The 15,590-nt window shown below is 39.8% G+C and overlaps 2 protein-coding genes across 2 annotated transcripts; both read left to right on the forward strand.

Annotated features, from left to right (window-relative positions):
• Positions 1-1,018: 1,018 nt before the first annotated feature.
• Positions 1,019-6,070, forward strand: LOC141839502 (protein IQ-DOMAIN 3-like). Its single transcript, XM_074727251.1, has 5 exons — positions 1,019-1,482; positions 1,997-2,438; positions 3,368-3,589; positions 4,942-5,061; positions 5,191-6,070. The coding sequence occupies exons 2-5, from the start codon at positions 2,052-2,054 to the stop codon at positions 5,884-5,886; spliced, it is 1,425 nt and encodes a 474-aa protein (XP_074583352.1). The 5' UTR covers positions 1,019-1,482; positions 1,997-2,051; the 3' UTR covers positions 5,887-6,070.
• Positions 6,071-9,930: 3,860 nt separating this feature from the next.
• LOC141842412 (protein DWARF 53-LIKE-like) lies at positions 9,931-15,317 on the forward strand. The gene is given in 4 exon segments (XM_074730619.1): positions 9,931-11,428; positions 12,647-12,896; positions 13,096-13,596; positions 13,598-15,317. Coding segments are annotated over 4 exon segments (3,609 nt in total). The 5' UTR covers positions 9,931-10,133; the 3' UTR covers positions 15,161-15,317.
• The last annotated feature ends 273 nt before the right edge of the window (positions 15,318-15,590 follow it).

A 15,590-nucleotide genomic window follows, 5' to 3' on the forward strand; every position in this document is an offset into this window, starting at 1 on the left:
TTTAAAATATGAATGAATTTCGATTAACTATTAGAGTACATTAATATATTTTAATTTAAAAATTATGATAATATGACAGGACAAATTGACACTTGATTATTTATTATCATTTGATTTCAAAGTAATATTCTCATGTAATACCTCTAAATATTTACATTTAAAATTTAAGTAAAAGATATTTTAATGTTTTTATAATTGTAGTATGTTAAAAAAAATTATAATAAAATTTATATTGCTTTATTCTTATTTACTTTTAAATATATATTTAATTTATAATACATATAATTAAAATTACTTAATTATATGAGTGTACTTAGAATTGTAGAGACGAAATTAAAAATTTTATATCGTGAAATATATATATTTACATCCAGGGGTAAATGTGTTGTTCGTCATTCGTCCTTCTCCACATTTTTATATAAATCAAAAAAATGGCATCCACATTTTTTTATATATTTTCTTTCTATATATAAATAATTAATTAGCATGTCTTTTACATTTTACATGCGAGACTATACTGACATGCTACGCAAATAAATCGGGTATATACCCGAAAATCAAACTTGTAATTTAAAAAATATATATTTTTGTTATTTGCTATGCGATATTATGTGACGTCATCAGCATATTAGCATATTAATACTCAGAAGATAAAATTTTATGCGATTGAAATAAAAATTACACTATGCTAAATATTTATAATTATAAATGGCGTGTTAAAAAATTTGAAATAATATTCAAAAGTCGAGCCTAATTAGTTAATTAATTAATTTTAAAATTTTATACTAAAAGAGGATATGATACTTATGTTTCCAGTTAGGTTGGTTCACTGACAGGTCCTAAGTTCAGCAAAGGTTCTCCCACCCACCAACCAAATCATGACACCAGCCCACGGTAGCGGTGAGAGTTGACTATAATCACCCGGAAGGCTGGAACTCCTCCCACCTCGACGGCAGGAGGAGCCTCCCACCCGTTTGCCCGTTCCAGACGCCAAACACGGCCGGTTACCCGATCCGACGACGTCACGACATCGAGAGGATGACGAAAGGAGAAGAAACGATCGCTCGATCGATGGAGGCAGGCACGGAAGTGGAAAGGGCAACGCAAGCGACGGTGACAGCTCAAAGGGGGGAGAGCCGAGAACCAAGGCAGGCTGGTAGAGGCGGGACCCTACCCTTCCCGCCAAGGTGGGCCCCGGCGGACAGCAGGGGGAGCGGTGGCGGCGAGCGCAGCAGCGGCTTCCTCTACGTCATCCCGCCTCCGAGACGAGATCTGGTCTTTCGGACCTTCGATTCCTTCGTCTTGTCCCGTAGAAGGGGTAAAAGGAAGTGTGGCGAGGGTTAAAAAGTTCTTTGTGGTTTTTACCGTGATCGTTCGACCAACCTCTTTCTTTGGAGCACTTCTTTTTCTGCTCCCTGACAGCGGGTGGAAGAAAGCGAGGACCCTTTTGCTAGTGCTTCTGCCGTTCACCAGGCTAACCAGGTAATCGTGGCTCGAAATTTTCTCATTTATTGCTGGCATTGCGATTCCCGTTTCATTTACTGCCTGCTTTCGGTTTCCTCTCGGTCGCTGCTCCAGCCGATTTGATCCTTTTGAGCTGTTGATTCCTCCTCAGTTGTAAGAAACTTTCAGAAAGCTTATCTTCTTTAGGTTTCCAGGACCTCCTTGTTCTTCATTTGTTTCTTTTCTTTGTGTTTTAACTTTACGTAGAGTTGATGTTTTTTGCTAAAATTATGTTTTTTGGGGCAAAGATGTGTCCTTGAAACTAAAAATTGTAGCTTGCAAAGATACGTTCTTTACATTTCCTCCCTTGTTACCATTATAAAAAGTTTAATTTCCTTGAATAAAGTAAGTATCACCTAGATGCTCATCGCAGTATTTCTAGTGGTTCTATGCGTTATAGCAAGTTCAATCTTTGTGATTGGACATGGGTGCGCAGTATGGGCTTTAAGATTTCTTCCTACTTTCTTGTTTATTTTCTGTTCATCCACTGCAGTTCCATTCACAAGGATGCTTTAACAAAGTAATTGCCCAAGAGAAAGAAGGTGGACATGGGTAGAAAAGGAAAGTGGTTTAGTGCTGTCAAGAGGGCCTTCATCCCCCAATGCTGCCAAGGAAACCCTAAAGAGAGTCTTGATAATTCGAAGGTTTCCAATTCACTTCCTATAAAAGAAGTGGAAACTACTGCTGGTGCTGCTGCTCAATTGTTGCTACCTGCTCCCATTGCGGAGGCTAAGTTGATCGAGAATGGGGACGAACATAATAAGCATGCCTACTCGGTGGCGCTCGCTAGTGCTGTTGCTGCGGAAGCTGCAGCTGTCGCGGCTCAGGCGGCTGCAGAGGTTGCCCGCCTGACCACCTCCGCAACTAGGCAAACTGGTGAATCAAGCGAATTGATTGCTGCCATCAAGATCCAGTCTGCTTACCGAGGTTACCAGGTGACATTTCTACTTCATTTTCCTCCTCGACTTACTCTTCATAAAAATCTTTCGCTGTTTGGTTAAAACTCCTTAACGGAAACAATGCTCGGTATTTCGGCTCTCTAAATGGTGGCATGCACGCATGGCATGAAAATGTCATTCCGTTCATCGTATTTTTAGAGGAACTGACTGCTCCATGAATTCTCTCTGCACAAGTTCATTTTGCAAACAATTTATCTGGTTTGGGTTCGAGTTGGTCCAACATTGGTTACCTTAGAATCATAGAGCTCTAGCCTGCCTGTTGTGTTTTTCATTTATTGGACATTACTTTTCCATAAATTTCCTTTTCTTAAATTGCTGATTTTGTTATTTGGTGGCAGTTGTTCATGTCCATCTGATAAACCACTTTCCGTTTGGAATGCCTCTTTAAACCAAACAACTGGGCAGTAACTGTGAGTAGATAAAGCAAACAACTCTGTGCTTGTTACTGCTTTAACGAAAAGAAGAGCACCAAACCACTGAATCATAAATGATACTTTATCAAGTTGACATAGTAAGCATGTGCAGCTGATTTAAAATGGTGGGACATAGAAATTATTTGGCCCATGGGATTCCATTAATGTGAGCAATAATATAATATGTGCTATTTTTGGTTTTAGTAATGCGTGACATCGTTTGCTTTACACTATTTTTAGAAGTTCTTATCTTGTCCAGGTTGTTAGAACCAGAATCCTTCTGCACTTGTGCAAATTAACAAATGTTGAATGCCCAGGCTACCACATTTGCACATACACTAAAGCTAGTTGTGCTGTGAAGAATAACCTTTTACTGAAACTTATGCATTTAATGAGGAAAAAAGTTTGTCAGTAGAAGTCCATGAGTTATTGCGCTCATTGTCTTGATGCTTCTTAGATGATAAAATTTCTCTCACTGCAAACTTTATGAAGGCAAGAAGAACAACTAGAACTTTGCGAGGACTTAACAGGTTGAAGAGAGTGCTGGACGGAGCTGCTGTCAAATCTCAAACTAGAAACGCATTGCAGTGCATGCAAACAATGGCAAGAGTGCAGGCACAGATACATTCCAGACGGGTCAGAATGACAGAGGAAAACCAGGCTCTCCAGAGGCATCTTCAACGGAAACATGAAAAGGAACTAGAGAAAGTAAAGGTATGTATGCAATTTCTGTCATTATCTGCAACATTATTTTACACGGGGTTTGAAACTCAGAATCAGCCAATGCCAAACTAATACTCCAGAAAAAGATTATATGACAACAACTGTGATTAGCTGCAGATGTTTTATGGGTCAATGGCACCTGTTCGCTGTGGATGGGATTTGCCATAATGATGCTCGCAAGATTTCCATGTTTGCTTTGAAAATGCTATGCTGAACTAATAGTTCAATGTATTTAAACAATGTGGGAAGTTGATTTCATTCATGAAAACAGTAGTTTCAACTTTTATCTCTTCTAGCTCTTCTAATCAAAAAGAATTGTAGCTACGTCATTCTTGTCTACAACTTGTAGATAGAAGAGTGGCATCAAACATACTCTTGAACTAAATTAATCCAATTTTATGCTGGATGAATTCACTTTGAAAAGGACATAAATGATTGGTGTCAACTTACATGGTTTATTGTGAATAATTACCACACGGAATCAGTGACACTGATTAGTGAGCCTGATGGTGCTGATATTGATACCTAATACATGAAATCAGTGAGCATGTTTTTTTTTTTTTGCCGTTGCAATTAATGTCATGAATATGGATAATCTACAAGCATGTATTGTATTAGATGAACATGCATGCCTCAACTGTAGTGATACTTCAACCATAAGAACACTATACCTACAGAAATTTGATCTTGTGACCAGCCGATCTTCTCAAGCCTCATATTGAGAGTGGAGTAGCACTTGTGTTTTTTGGGGATTGTTGCTTACTATCTTAACTTGATGGCATACCATACTGTTTGAATCTCATGACTTTGGTTATTAAGTCTGTCTGCCTTTTTTACCATGACCGTGTCTTTGTTGACTTTCCAGAGTCGTATAGCTCTTTTGGCCGTTCATGATACCTGATTACCCTTTTATGCCATTGTTTCTGATACGATTCAGTTCAAACAAGAGCAATGTTGTTATTTTAGATTGAACATGCAGTTATATGATATCTTTTTCAGCTTTATAGGACTATATAATACCTGTATAAAGTTTGATCTTGTAACAACCTTATCCTCTTTAAGTCTCATAGTGAGAATGAGCATTTCTATTGGTTTATATGGATTGAAAGATTATTATCTTAATTTGATATTTAACATTTTTGAAACATGACTTGGGCTCATTGAGTTTTAGGGCCCCTTTACCTAGCCTTTTGACTGCTCATGATGACCTGACTTACCATTTAATCATATTGTTTTTATGATATCATTCAGGTGTCAATTTAGATCGGACATTCATCTTTTGATATATATTCATCCTCTGTCTTTCTTCTCTTCCAGACTGAACTTTTCCTATGGTCTGACAGATTGCAGAGGAATGGGATGATAGCCTTCAATCCAAAGAGAAAATTGAAGCAAAGCTCCTGAATAAACAGGAAGCTGCTATAAGAAGAGAAAGAACTCTAGCTTATGCATTTTCCCATCAGGTAGTGAGCACTTTTTTATTGCACTAAAATTATTGTTTATATTGAGCTTGCCATTGTTGTTTTCATCATTATTATTTTGATACTTCTTTTCTACTTCCAAAATATTTTTTTTTTAATTTTGTGTTTCAGTGGAGGAGTTCATCTAAATCCCTGACTCCAGTATTCACAGAGCCAAGCAATCCGCAATGGGGATGGAGCTGGTTGGGACGTTGGATGGCAGCAAGGCCATGGGAGAATCAAAGCACAAAGGAAATTAATGATCATGCCTCAATAAAGAGCGCCAGCTGCAGTTTCATCGTCCGCACGACAAAACAGCATGACACTAGCTTGGAACGCACTCCGTCAGCAGCTCAAAAATCAAGCCGGCCTTCAGGCCATCGCTCACCTGCAACCCCACGCTGCATGACACCATCTGTCGCAAGCAGAAAGAAATCAGAGAGCCCAAGAGGTCGCCGGTGCTCCGTCGACGATGACTCCAGGAGCATGCTCAGTGTGCAATCCGAGCGGCGAAGGAGGTTCAGCATTGCAGGATCATCAATAGGCGACGATGAAAGCCTCGGGTCCTCCACTGTACCTAGCTACATGGCGTCTACAGAGTCAGCTAGAGCCAGGTCCAGATGCCACAGCCCAGTATGTGGTAGCGCTGGAACTCCTGAGAAAGGGTCAGTTCGCTCGTCAAAGAAGCGCCTCTCCTTTCCTTCAGTCGACAAGAGCAGCATCTCATCTACTGCAAACCTTAGGCGCTTTTCAGGCCCCCCAAAGCTAGGCATTTCCCCTGTGAAGGATTTGACTACCACCAGTGAAGAACAAATAGCAAACAATTGAAGGAGTGCTTACTTGATCTAGCATCAGTTTGGCTGCTAATTTAGTGCGTCGGTTTGAGAGTTCTTGATTAGCTTGTTTGTTATGCGTTGTGTGTTCGTGTTTATGTTAGTGAAAGTTTGTTCAAATGGAGGTTTGATTTGGCTTATGGAAGGGTGCACATTCTATCACTGTTTGCCCGGGGTTCTTGATGCAAAATCTTCTTGATGTGTTTGCTACCTAGGTCTGGTTCAGGTCCATATGGTTATAGCGAAACTCGTGCAAAATCGACCAGTCCAACTGAATCAACTACAGATGGGTCAGTTCAGGAAACCTTTGGCTCCACAAGTTCAGGATATGAAGTTAACCTGCCAACTAAAGCAGCAAAAAAGATGTAAAGGAGAGCAGCAGGTTCTGATTCCAGGCTTTCAGAGGCATCAAAACACCTTTCAGAAAGTATTAATTTTAAGATATTCTAGTAATCATCTTGCAAGCTGATGAACATTTGTTGCAACTTTGTGAAAAGATGCCCACTCGAGACACATTTGGAGACACTTTTGCTCTTAATGTCAATCCATATTCTTTAGGCTTTTCATCAGCATCAAAACTGTCATAGTTCCTCTTGCTCACATTCAAGTGTTAGGACCATATGGGAACACAATTTTTACATATTACATGTATACAGTCCAAATAAAGTCGATCACTTTTTTGGAACAAGGAAAAGAAAGTTGACTTTAACTCCTTGGATTTCACTTCCAGATTAAGAACCTTTATTCTTTATTAGATCGAGTTCTTTTTACTTGGGGGAGAAATTGAACAGTTTACAAAAATAATAAGAAGAATAGTGTGCGATGGAATCCAATACAATTGTCTGCCCCATGCATTGTCACGGATCCCCTTTCCACTAGATTCATTTCCCACAAACGCAAGCATGAAGGTCGCGTCTGGGCAGGTAGATGCCGTCTTCATCCTCCAAATGCACTGAGTGCCCCCCTGCATGCAGGAAAAGGAGCTACCTGCTGTCTGCGCCGCCCTAACTAAGCCACGACCTGTGAAAAGTCAAAAGCTAGAAAGGGCCAAGGCACGAAAGTGACGGACCAGAAGATTAAAATGTTGACTTTGTTAGGGATCTGCATGCTCTCCTCTCATGCCCCGGCCAGCCAGCACACGAAGGCTGTAATGTGCGTGGGGGACCAACATTACGTTGAAGCCTTTTCTTGATGGCACTGGCACTGGCACTGGCACAGTCACTGGGAGCTGGGACTGTGTGGCCGTGAATGGATGCAGTGCTGCATTCCTGTGGGGGGTTGGATGGGAATTGGATTCCTATTTCCTGCAAAAGCTAGAGCGATCTAAGTAGGAGAGCATATGCTCGATCTTTTCGTAGATCCAAATTAAGCCACCTCCTTCGTTGCCCATATATCTATCTCACCGTCTCTACTCTCTGGTGTGCCCACTGACTCGCCATCGCCTTTGTCTTCTACTTTATTCATGATGGAGAGGGCGTGCCTACTTACGCTCTTGCTTCTTTTCTCCACCTCAATTGAGTAGTTTGTTCATCCTCCGCCGATCTAGCTAGGGACGAACGAAGAGGACAGCGGACTTCGGTGGAGTCAGCTGAGTTGAAGAGTTGGAAGTAGAAGCTACAGATTTTATATATATATCATTGGTTTAATTTTTATATAAATTAATTGAATTATAACAAGCACTACAAGAATTCAGGTATTAAGAACTTTTTTTAATCAAAAGAAACGAAAGTCTCACACGTTTACATTAATCAAAAGACGCCCTTTTATTTTTAAAGTATTAAAAGAAATCTTACTTTGATATTTTATCAAATGAATGATTTATCTTACTTGTTAGAATATGTACATTTATATAAATATTATTTTATATCATTTAGTACTATTATTTTCTATTTAAATTCTAAATCTTAATTGTTGAAGTGTACGATGTGTCCAATATATTTAACGTTCAAAAATATTTATGTTGTATCAACTATGATAACTACTACAATACATACTTAACTTGTTCAAAAATATTCACGTTGTAATCAATTACGATTTTATAATTACTACAATGTGAATTCAATCTTATTATTAGGGTTGAGCAAAAACAACAATAACCTTAATAAAAGAATTAAAATTCTTTAGAACCTTTCAAAAAAATATTAAACGGTATTTTTTAGCATAAGACTGGGTCATTATGAATTACACCTGATAACAAATATAGATCTATAAACGAGTTTCGATTTGATATATTATAGATTCTTGATTCAATCTAAGTCAAAAATTATAATCTCTCAAAGTTTACGATTAAAATGATTCCAAAATTCTAGGTTTTGCTATTCCACATTAGGAATCCTCCATCAAAACTTTGTTAAACATATAAAGTGAAAGTGTCAAAATTGACCTCTACTAGCATCCACACCATATTGTAGTGTTGTATTTTGAAAACAAACACCATATAATATTGATTTAACCAAATTAGGAGTTTTAAAATTGAAATTGAATTGAATTATTCAAAATAATCATTATTTTAAAAAAATTAAAATTTTGAAATAACTAAAACAAACTTTTAAATTCGATCAGTTTAATTCGATTTAATCGAACTTTTGCTCACTTCTACCATTCACGTTGTAGCAGTTACGATTTCATAATTATATAATACGGATTCAACTTGCTCATTCAATATTTATGTTGTAGTAGTTATGAAACTGTAACGAGTATAATGTGAATATTTTTAGACGTTAAATATGTCAGATTCGTTGTAGTAGTTATGAAACTATAACTGTTACAACGTGCCCGATTATTTCAAAAATTAGGTGAGAGATATAGACGGAATAATAATATTGAACAATACATATAATACTAGAGGTCATTTGGGTAAATAAATACAGCAAAATAGTAAGGTAGGATATCTTTTCATAAAAAATCAAAATGAAATTTTCTTTAATGATTTGAAAACAAAGAGACTCCCTTATTATTTTTGCCCTTTATATTATGCTTTATGGACGGCCAAAGGTGAATGGGGAGCTTGTAGATCAATTTAATACTCCAGATGTAATATGCTTTCTTAATCACCAATTTAACTTTTGGAAAAAGTGTTTGATTAGGACTTGCAACATTAATTAATAAACAGATGAAATTAAAGAGAGAAAACCGAATCTCCTATAGTGCATACGTGGAAGGATGTGGGTCGCAACTGTCTTCGGATAGGGTCTGACCAATGAGGACTCGACAAGTACGAACGTGACAATTAAATAGATCCTTGCATGATCAGCCGAATCTAGATAGATATTTGCCCAAAAACACAAGTAAAAATCTGTAGTTAAAAACATGAAAAGAAAAATATAAAGAGGACATTTTTGACAAATTAAAAAATAACAGAACAAAACTAAAAAAAATAAATAAAAGCAAACGGTGGGCCCTCAAGTCCATTTCAAGAATCTATTGGATTCCAACGGAGTAGAAAGGGAATGTACATGTTGGGTGGCATGATCAAGCTTCCAATTCATTTTCCCATCACCACCATTGCCACTTCCATCACATCTCACCTTTATAAAAAAAAAACAAAAGAAAAGAAGAAAAGCATGAATTGAAGTGTGACCTCAAAACAAAATATTCAATATCTATTCATTTATTTATTATGAGTATATATATTATTTTCATTTTTTAGAATTGATATTGCACATCTAAATTTTATCGATTAATATTCATGGGCGAGAAATTCAATAATTTCCACTGCACCTGCGTCACCGCAGCAGCAGCGGTCGCCCACTCAGCCCACGCCAGATTTACGCAAAAAGGGCAGCAGCAGCGATGGATGCGTGCGTCAACTGCTGCTTCCTTCCTCGGCGAGCCAGCCCAGCCAGCGAGAGACGACCGAGACGACGACGCGTGGGTCCTTCCACCTTCGTGCTCCTCGTCCCTCCCTCGGCCCCCCAAACCTCTCCTTGTCTCTCCCTTTCGGCTTCTGCCACGAGGCGCACGACTAGATTACAGAGGCCGCACTACTAGTAGTAGTAGTACTACTTCCACCAAGTGTTTGCCATGTTGCCCCTGTGAAACTCCGTCTCCTCCTCCCGTTTTCCATACCTTTCTCCCCTTCTCCTTCCTCCAATTTCTGGCTGCTTTCTTGCCACGGATTGGACCTGGAGTTGTTTGTTTGTTTATTAGCGCACGTACGACTTGCGCAGGAGTTGCTCGAGAATTTAATATTGGCAAAAAGGTGGGTTTTTTGGTGCTATATGATCCTTGGCGGCGGCTGGGATGCCAACGCCGGTTGATAACGCGCTTGCTTGCCTCGCGGCGGAAGCCGCTACCGCACTTAACGACGCCGTTGATGTCGCCCGTCGCCGCGCGCACGCCCAGACCACCTCTCTCCATGTTGTTTACGCCCTTCTTGTCTCTTCTTCCTCCTCTTCTGGCGGAGGAGGTCCGAACGGTGGCGACTCGGTTGCTACGTGTTCGATTCTGCGTGATGCGCTGTCGCGGGCACGGAGCTCGGCGTACTCGCCTAGGCTGCAGTTCAAGGCGTTGGAGCTCTGCTTCGGGCTGGCGCTCGAGCGGCTGCCATCGACTTCTACGACGACGAGTCGGCAGGCGGCGGAGAGGGCTGAGGAGCCGCTGGTCTCGAACTCGCTCATGGCGGCGATTAAGCGATCGCAGGCCAACCAGCGAAGGAACCCTGACTCGTTCCACTTTTATCAGCAGCAGCAGAGCGCTGCCGCACCCGGGAGTGGATCGTCGTTCTCTGGTATGAAGGTGGAGCTCCAGCATCTAATGCTCGCGATCTTGGATGACCCCGTGGTGAGCCGGGTGTTTGGAGATGCCGGGTTTCGTAGCACGGACATAAAGATCGCCATTCTCCGCCCTCCGCCGCCCATCCTCCGCTTCCCCCGTGCCGCCAGGTGTCCGCCGCTGTTCCTATGTAATTTCTCTTCAGGGGATGGATTCGAGGCGACGCTCACCTCGAGGGGGCTCGTTTTCCCCTTAGATGCAGCAACACAGCTCTGCTCCGACAGCAGCGAGGAAAACTGCCGGAGGATAGGGGAGATCCTTACCCGAAAGATGAGCGGACGGAACCCTATGCTGGTCGGCATAGGCGCTGGTGAGGCAGCTAGAGACTTTGCCCAGGCCATCGACCGGCAGAATTGGGTGATTCTGCCGCCGGAGCTCCGTGGAATAAAGTTTTTGAGCATCGAAAAGGAGGTGGCCGAGCTTGGAAACTGTAGCTTCGAGCAGTTGACGATTGCTACTCAATTGGAGGAGTTGGATGAGAAGGCAGAGTCGTCAGGGGTGGTCTTGAACATTGGGGATTTGAAAGGAATTGTAGAAGGCAGCGTTGAATGCTATGAACAGGAAAACCGCTTGGTTTTGGAGCTCACGAGATTGTGGGAGGTTTACCATGGGAGTTTATGGTTGATGGGATGGTCGGCTACGTATGAAACATACATGAAGTTCTTATCCAAGCATCCGATGCTCGATAAAGATTGGGACCTGCAGTTGTTGCCAATCACTTCGGTTTGTACTTCGATCGGTGGATCCATTCCTAGATCTCCATGGTAGGTGAATTTACTATGTAGCTCCTAACTCCATTTTCCAATCTCTATTGGTAGCCACTGTGATAGATTGAGTCTCTCTCAATTTGAAACTGAACATGCATCTTCATTTGTTCTTCTTCTGTATTGTTCTTGTTACTATCACTGTGAATAACTTCTCATATGGCCCTTTTTAGGTCTATAAGTTGGAGATTAACATGCTAAACCCATAGATTTATATATATTTAATTGTTGCATACATATCTGATACATTCTTACGGTGTTTCATTCGTTCAAGGAACTATGGATGCATAGCCAAATTAAGATGCCTATTAAAAAAAGGGCCACACACACACATACACACACAAAGGACTTTGAGCTTATAACCACTGACATATTACAAGTGCGACTAATTATGCTTAGTGGGCTGAAAAGACAATAATGGACTTACAAAATTCCTTCCTGAACTGTTCAACTACATCCAAACATATCCTTCCCTAAGTGAGCTAACAAGACAATAGACAGGCTGTGAAGAAGTTTGTTCATTAACTATTCCTGAACTTTATTCATGAGATTAGTAAGTTTTTTTACACCTTCATATAGTGAACATAAAGAACTCTTATTGAGCCAACTACCAAGCTTCTTGAAAGCTTGGTTTATTCACTACCTAACTCTCATCACTGGCATCTCTATTTATTGACAAATGAAATTGCAATGTCAGCTCATTTGAAGCATAAAGCAAAGAAAACTTCATTATGCAGTTTCCTTAAATTTATATTTAAGTTGTGGTGTCATTTGTATAGCACTCTGAAAGAACAAAAAACATTGATACTTACACCAATAAGCCCTTATCTGTTATGTCCATCTTCTTTAGGAGTAATATTGTTTTACCCTGTCTGATAGTGCACTTACTATACTGTTATCCATAAACTCAATTTCCAATGGGTCAAATTCCATTATCACCCTGGTCTTTTCTTTTGCATTGTGCTGCTTAAAGTTTTATGGCTTTAGGCAGTTGTGCCATTCTTTCATCTACTGACTGTGTAGGATATAGTCCTAGTTTTGTATGTTGTACTATTTTTTTTCATACCTTATGATTTTATTATCTATTTGGTCTACACAATACACAGATATCATCATCAGTTACTTTTATTAATCTCATATTCCTTTAGTAATGTCAATGCTTTCATTTCCAATAACCTCAATTATTGGAATATCAATAATGTTGTAATCATGTTACAGCTTGATGGAGTCATTTGTTCCATTAGGAGAGGCTTCCCCCACGACATATGAGTCAAAAGCCCTGTTCAACAGTGCCTATCCATCGATATTCCACTATGAGCACTGTTATGATTATGGCAAATACGAACATGAAGTCGTAAATATTAACAACCATCCAGCTTCAGTTGATGATAAAGAATATGGATACATGCCCTTTTGGCTACGCAAAGCCTCTAAGGCTAACTTGAATGATGAAGAAGATGCAGCAAAGGTGAGTTTTCTAATAATTCCGTTTATTTTTGTTAGCTTTAGTAGTAAATTTACATAATTTACGTTGTCTCTTCAAATGATTCACAAGGTTTTGTTGAACCACATATGGTTCCATGTTTACCCTTGTGTAAAATGTGGAAGCAAATGCATGTTAATTCATTTTCTTTTTCGGGAAGAAGTCATGAGTTCTTTCATTTCAGGCTAAAGATGATAAGACAGTTCTGAATGCTAAATCTCTTAATCTTCACAAAGTGTGGAATGGTAATTGCCAATGTTTCCACTCTGATTGCCTAAAAACCAATATGGAAGATTTTCCTGCTGTTCCTTGTTCTGTTAGTGTTTTTGACACTGAGAAGTCTTGCAATGAAAATATGGAAAATCCTGATGATGCTCCAAGACAAAAAGGGTTTGAAATTTCATTTCCTATTGGTGTATGTACAAACAAAATCACAATTGGTGACAATAGTATGTCTATGTCTTCACTTGTGGAACTGGGAAATAAGGATTTCTTGTCAAAAAGTGAAGAGTTTCAGAGAGACAGCTTCCTATCTCACCAAGATGATGGTCATACTTCACCTTCCTCTGTAACATCAGTTATAACAGATTTAGTTTTGGGAACTCCCCATGAGCCTATTAACAATGATGATAGTCCGGCTTTTCAACTGCAAAAAGGTCATTCTGAGGAGTTCTCTGGTTGTGTTTCTGTCAATGAAGCTTCAAATGGTCGAAGAAAATGGATCAGCTTTGAAACTGCAAAAAGATCATTCCAAGTTCACTAGTTGTTTGCCAACAAGTAAAGTTGATATGGTCAAAGGAAATAACCTAGATTTTCCGGTTGAATCTTTTTCTTGCTCTGTCCATCAAGATTACCAAGTAAAGAGTATCCATCCCCATGTTCTGACTCACTCATTCTCACAGTGCTCAAGTGATTGCATTTCTGTATATGATAAACCCTCACTGATATCATCAGGTACATGCCAGGCACTTGACTCCAGTGGTTATAAATTATTTTATACTAGTCTCATTGAAAAGGTTGGCCATCAAGAAGCAGCAGCAAGTGCTGTTAGTCAAGCTATAATCTCCTTCAAGAATGGCAAAAGGCGTCGTGGAGCAACCCTGAGAGGAGATATTTGGCTTAGTTTTCATGGTCCAGATAAGATTGGAAAGAGGAAAATGGCAATGGCTCTTGCGGAAATGTTATATGGAAGCAAAGAAAACTTTGTGTGCATTGACCTAAGTTGCCATGGTGGTATTCCCCATCCCAGAACCATCATTTTGCAGCAGGATGTCAAAGCAAATGTCCACTGTAGAGGAAAAATGAATGTTGATTATATCGCTCAAGAGCTAAGCAGGAAACCACAGTCTGTTGTATTCCTTGAAAACGTGGATAAAGCTGACTTGCTTGCTCAGAACAGCTTATCTCAGGCTATCCAAACTGGCAAGTTTCCTGATTCCCATGGAAGGCAATTTAGTACCAATAATGTTGTATTTGTCTTGGCTTCATCAATCACTCAAGGTCAAACCTCTGATAGGAAAGATTACACTGGTTTTTCTGAGGATACTATTTTGGCTGCTTGCTCTTGGCAGATGAAAATTCACTTAGAACCTTCTCAAGAGGCTACTAACAGCTCAAGAACTAATAAGCCCCCGTTTGTGACAATCCCAAAACTCAGGAGTAATCAAGGATACCTAAATTCACACCCACTTTCTGTAAGTAAGCGCAAGCTGAATGTCTCTGATGGCTGTGACACCCAGCATGGAACTTTGATGTCTGCAAAAAGGGTGTTCAAAACTGTAAAGCCCTTGTTAGACCTGAATCTGTCTGTGCAAGAGCTTGAAGCCTATGATGACAATTCCACTGGTCATGAAGGTCTCAGCTTGGAATTTTCAGATGGATGGATGGAAGACTTGCTCAACCTAGTCGACGTAGTGGTGGACTTCGAGCCCATTGATGTTGATGGCCTTGTCGATAGCATATTGGGGAACATAAGCAATATCTTTCATGGTGTTTTTGGCTCAGATTGCTCGTTGGAGATAGATCCCAAAGCTATGGCAGAGATAATTGCAGCAGCGACATGGTCATCAGAAAACAAAGGAGCTTTAAGTGATTGGCTCAATCAAGTTCTTGGTAAGAGTTTCACTGAGGCAAGGTGCAGGTACAACCTGTCGGATCACATGATTCTCAGACTTGTTGCTTGTGAAAATGCATTTGTTGAGAAGCATGCACCTGGAATCCTTCTTCCTTCAACAATTATCCTAAATTAACAATTCATAGATTGCAACAACTGTATAATGTAACATCAGTTAATAATTTGTGAAATAGCTGAATGTCATTAGTCCCATTGCTTCTGTGCGAGATTGTCAGATTAGCTTGTAATGTGTAAATCCAATAGTTTGCAGTTAAGGAAAGTTTGTTGTAGTTTCTCTGATATACTAATCAGCATTTTATGTGACTTTTTCTGATGAGAAGGGGAGTAGGTTATTGCTGCTGTCTTCCTCGTCAGGATGTTTGTCTCTTCTTCAACAAAAAAGTGAAATTCAGATATGTCTCTTCTTCAACAAAAAAAGTAAAATCAGATATTTCAACGGTTTCATATGATATGATGGATCCTACGATCATCTATGAGAGGTAAATCGAAATGATGACACTGGAATGCAACAAATAATTCTTATTAAATCACTTAAAGTTTGTGTG

Source organism: Curcuma longa, chromosome 11, assembly GCF_044706935.1.
Source record: "Curcuma longa cultivar G26 ecotype Majalengka, Jawa Barat chromosome 11, ITB_CL_G26_1.1, whole genome shotgun sequence".
Taxonomy (NCBI): Eukaryota; Viridiplantae; Streptophyta; class Magnoliopsida; order Zingiberales; family Zingiberaceae; genus Curcuma; species Curcuma longa.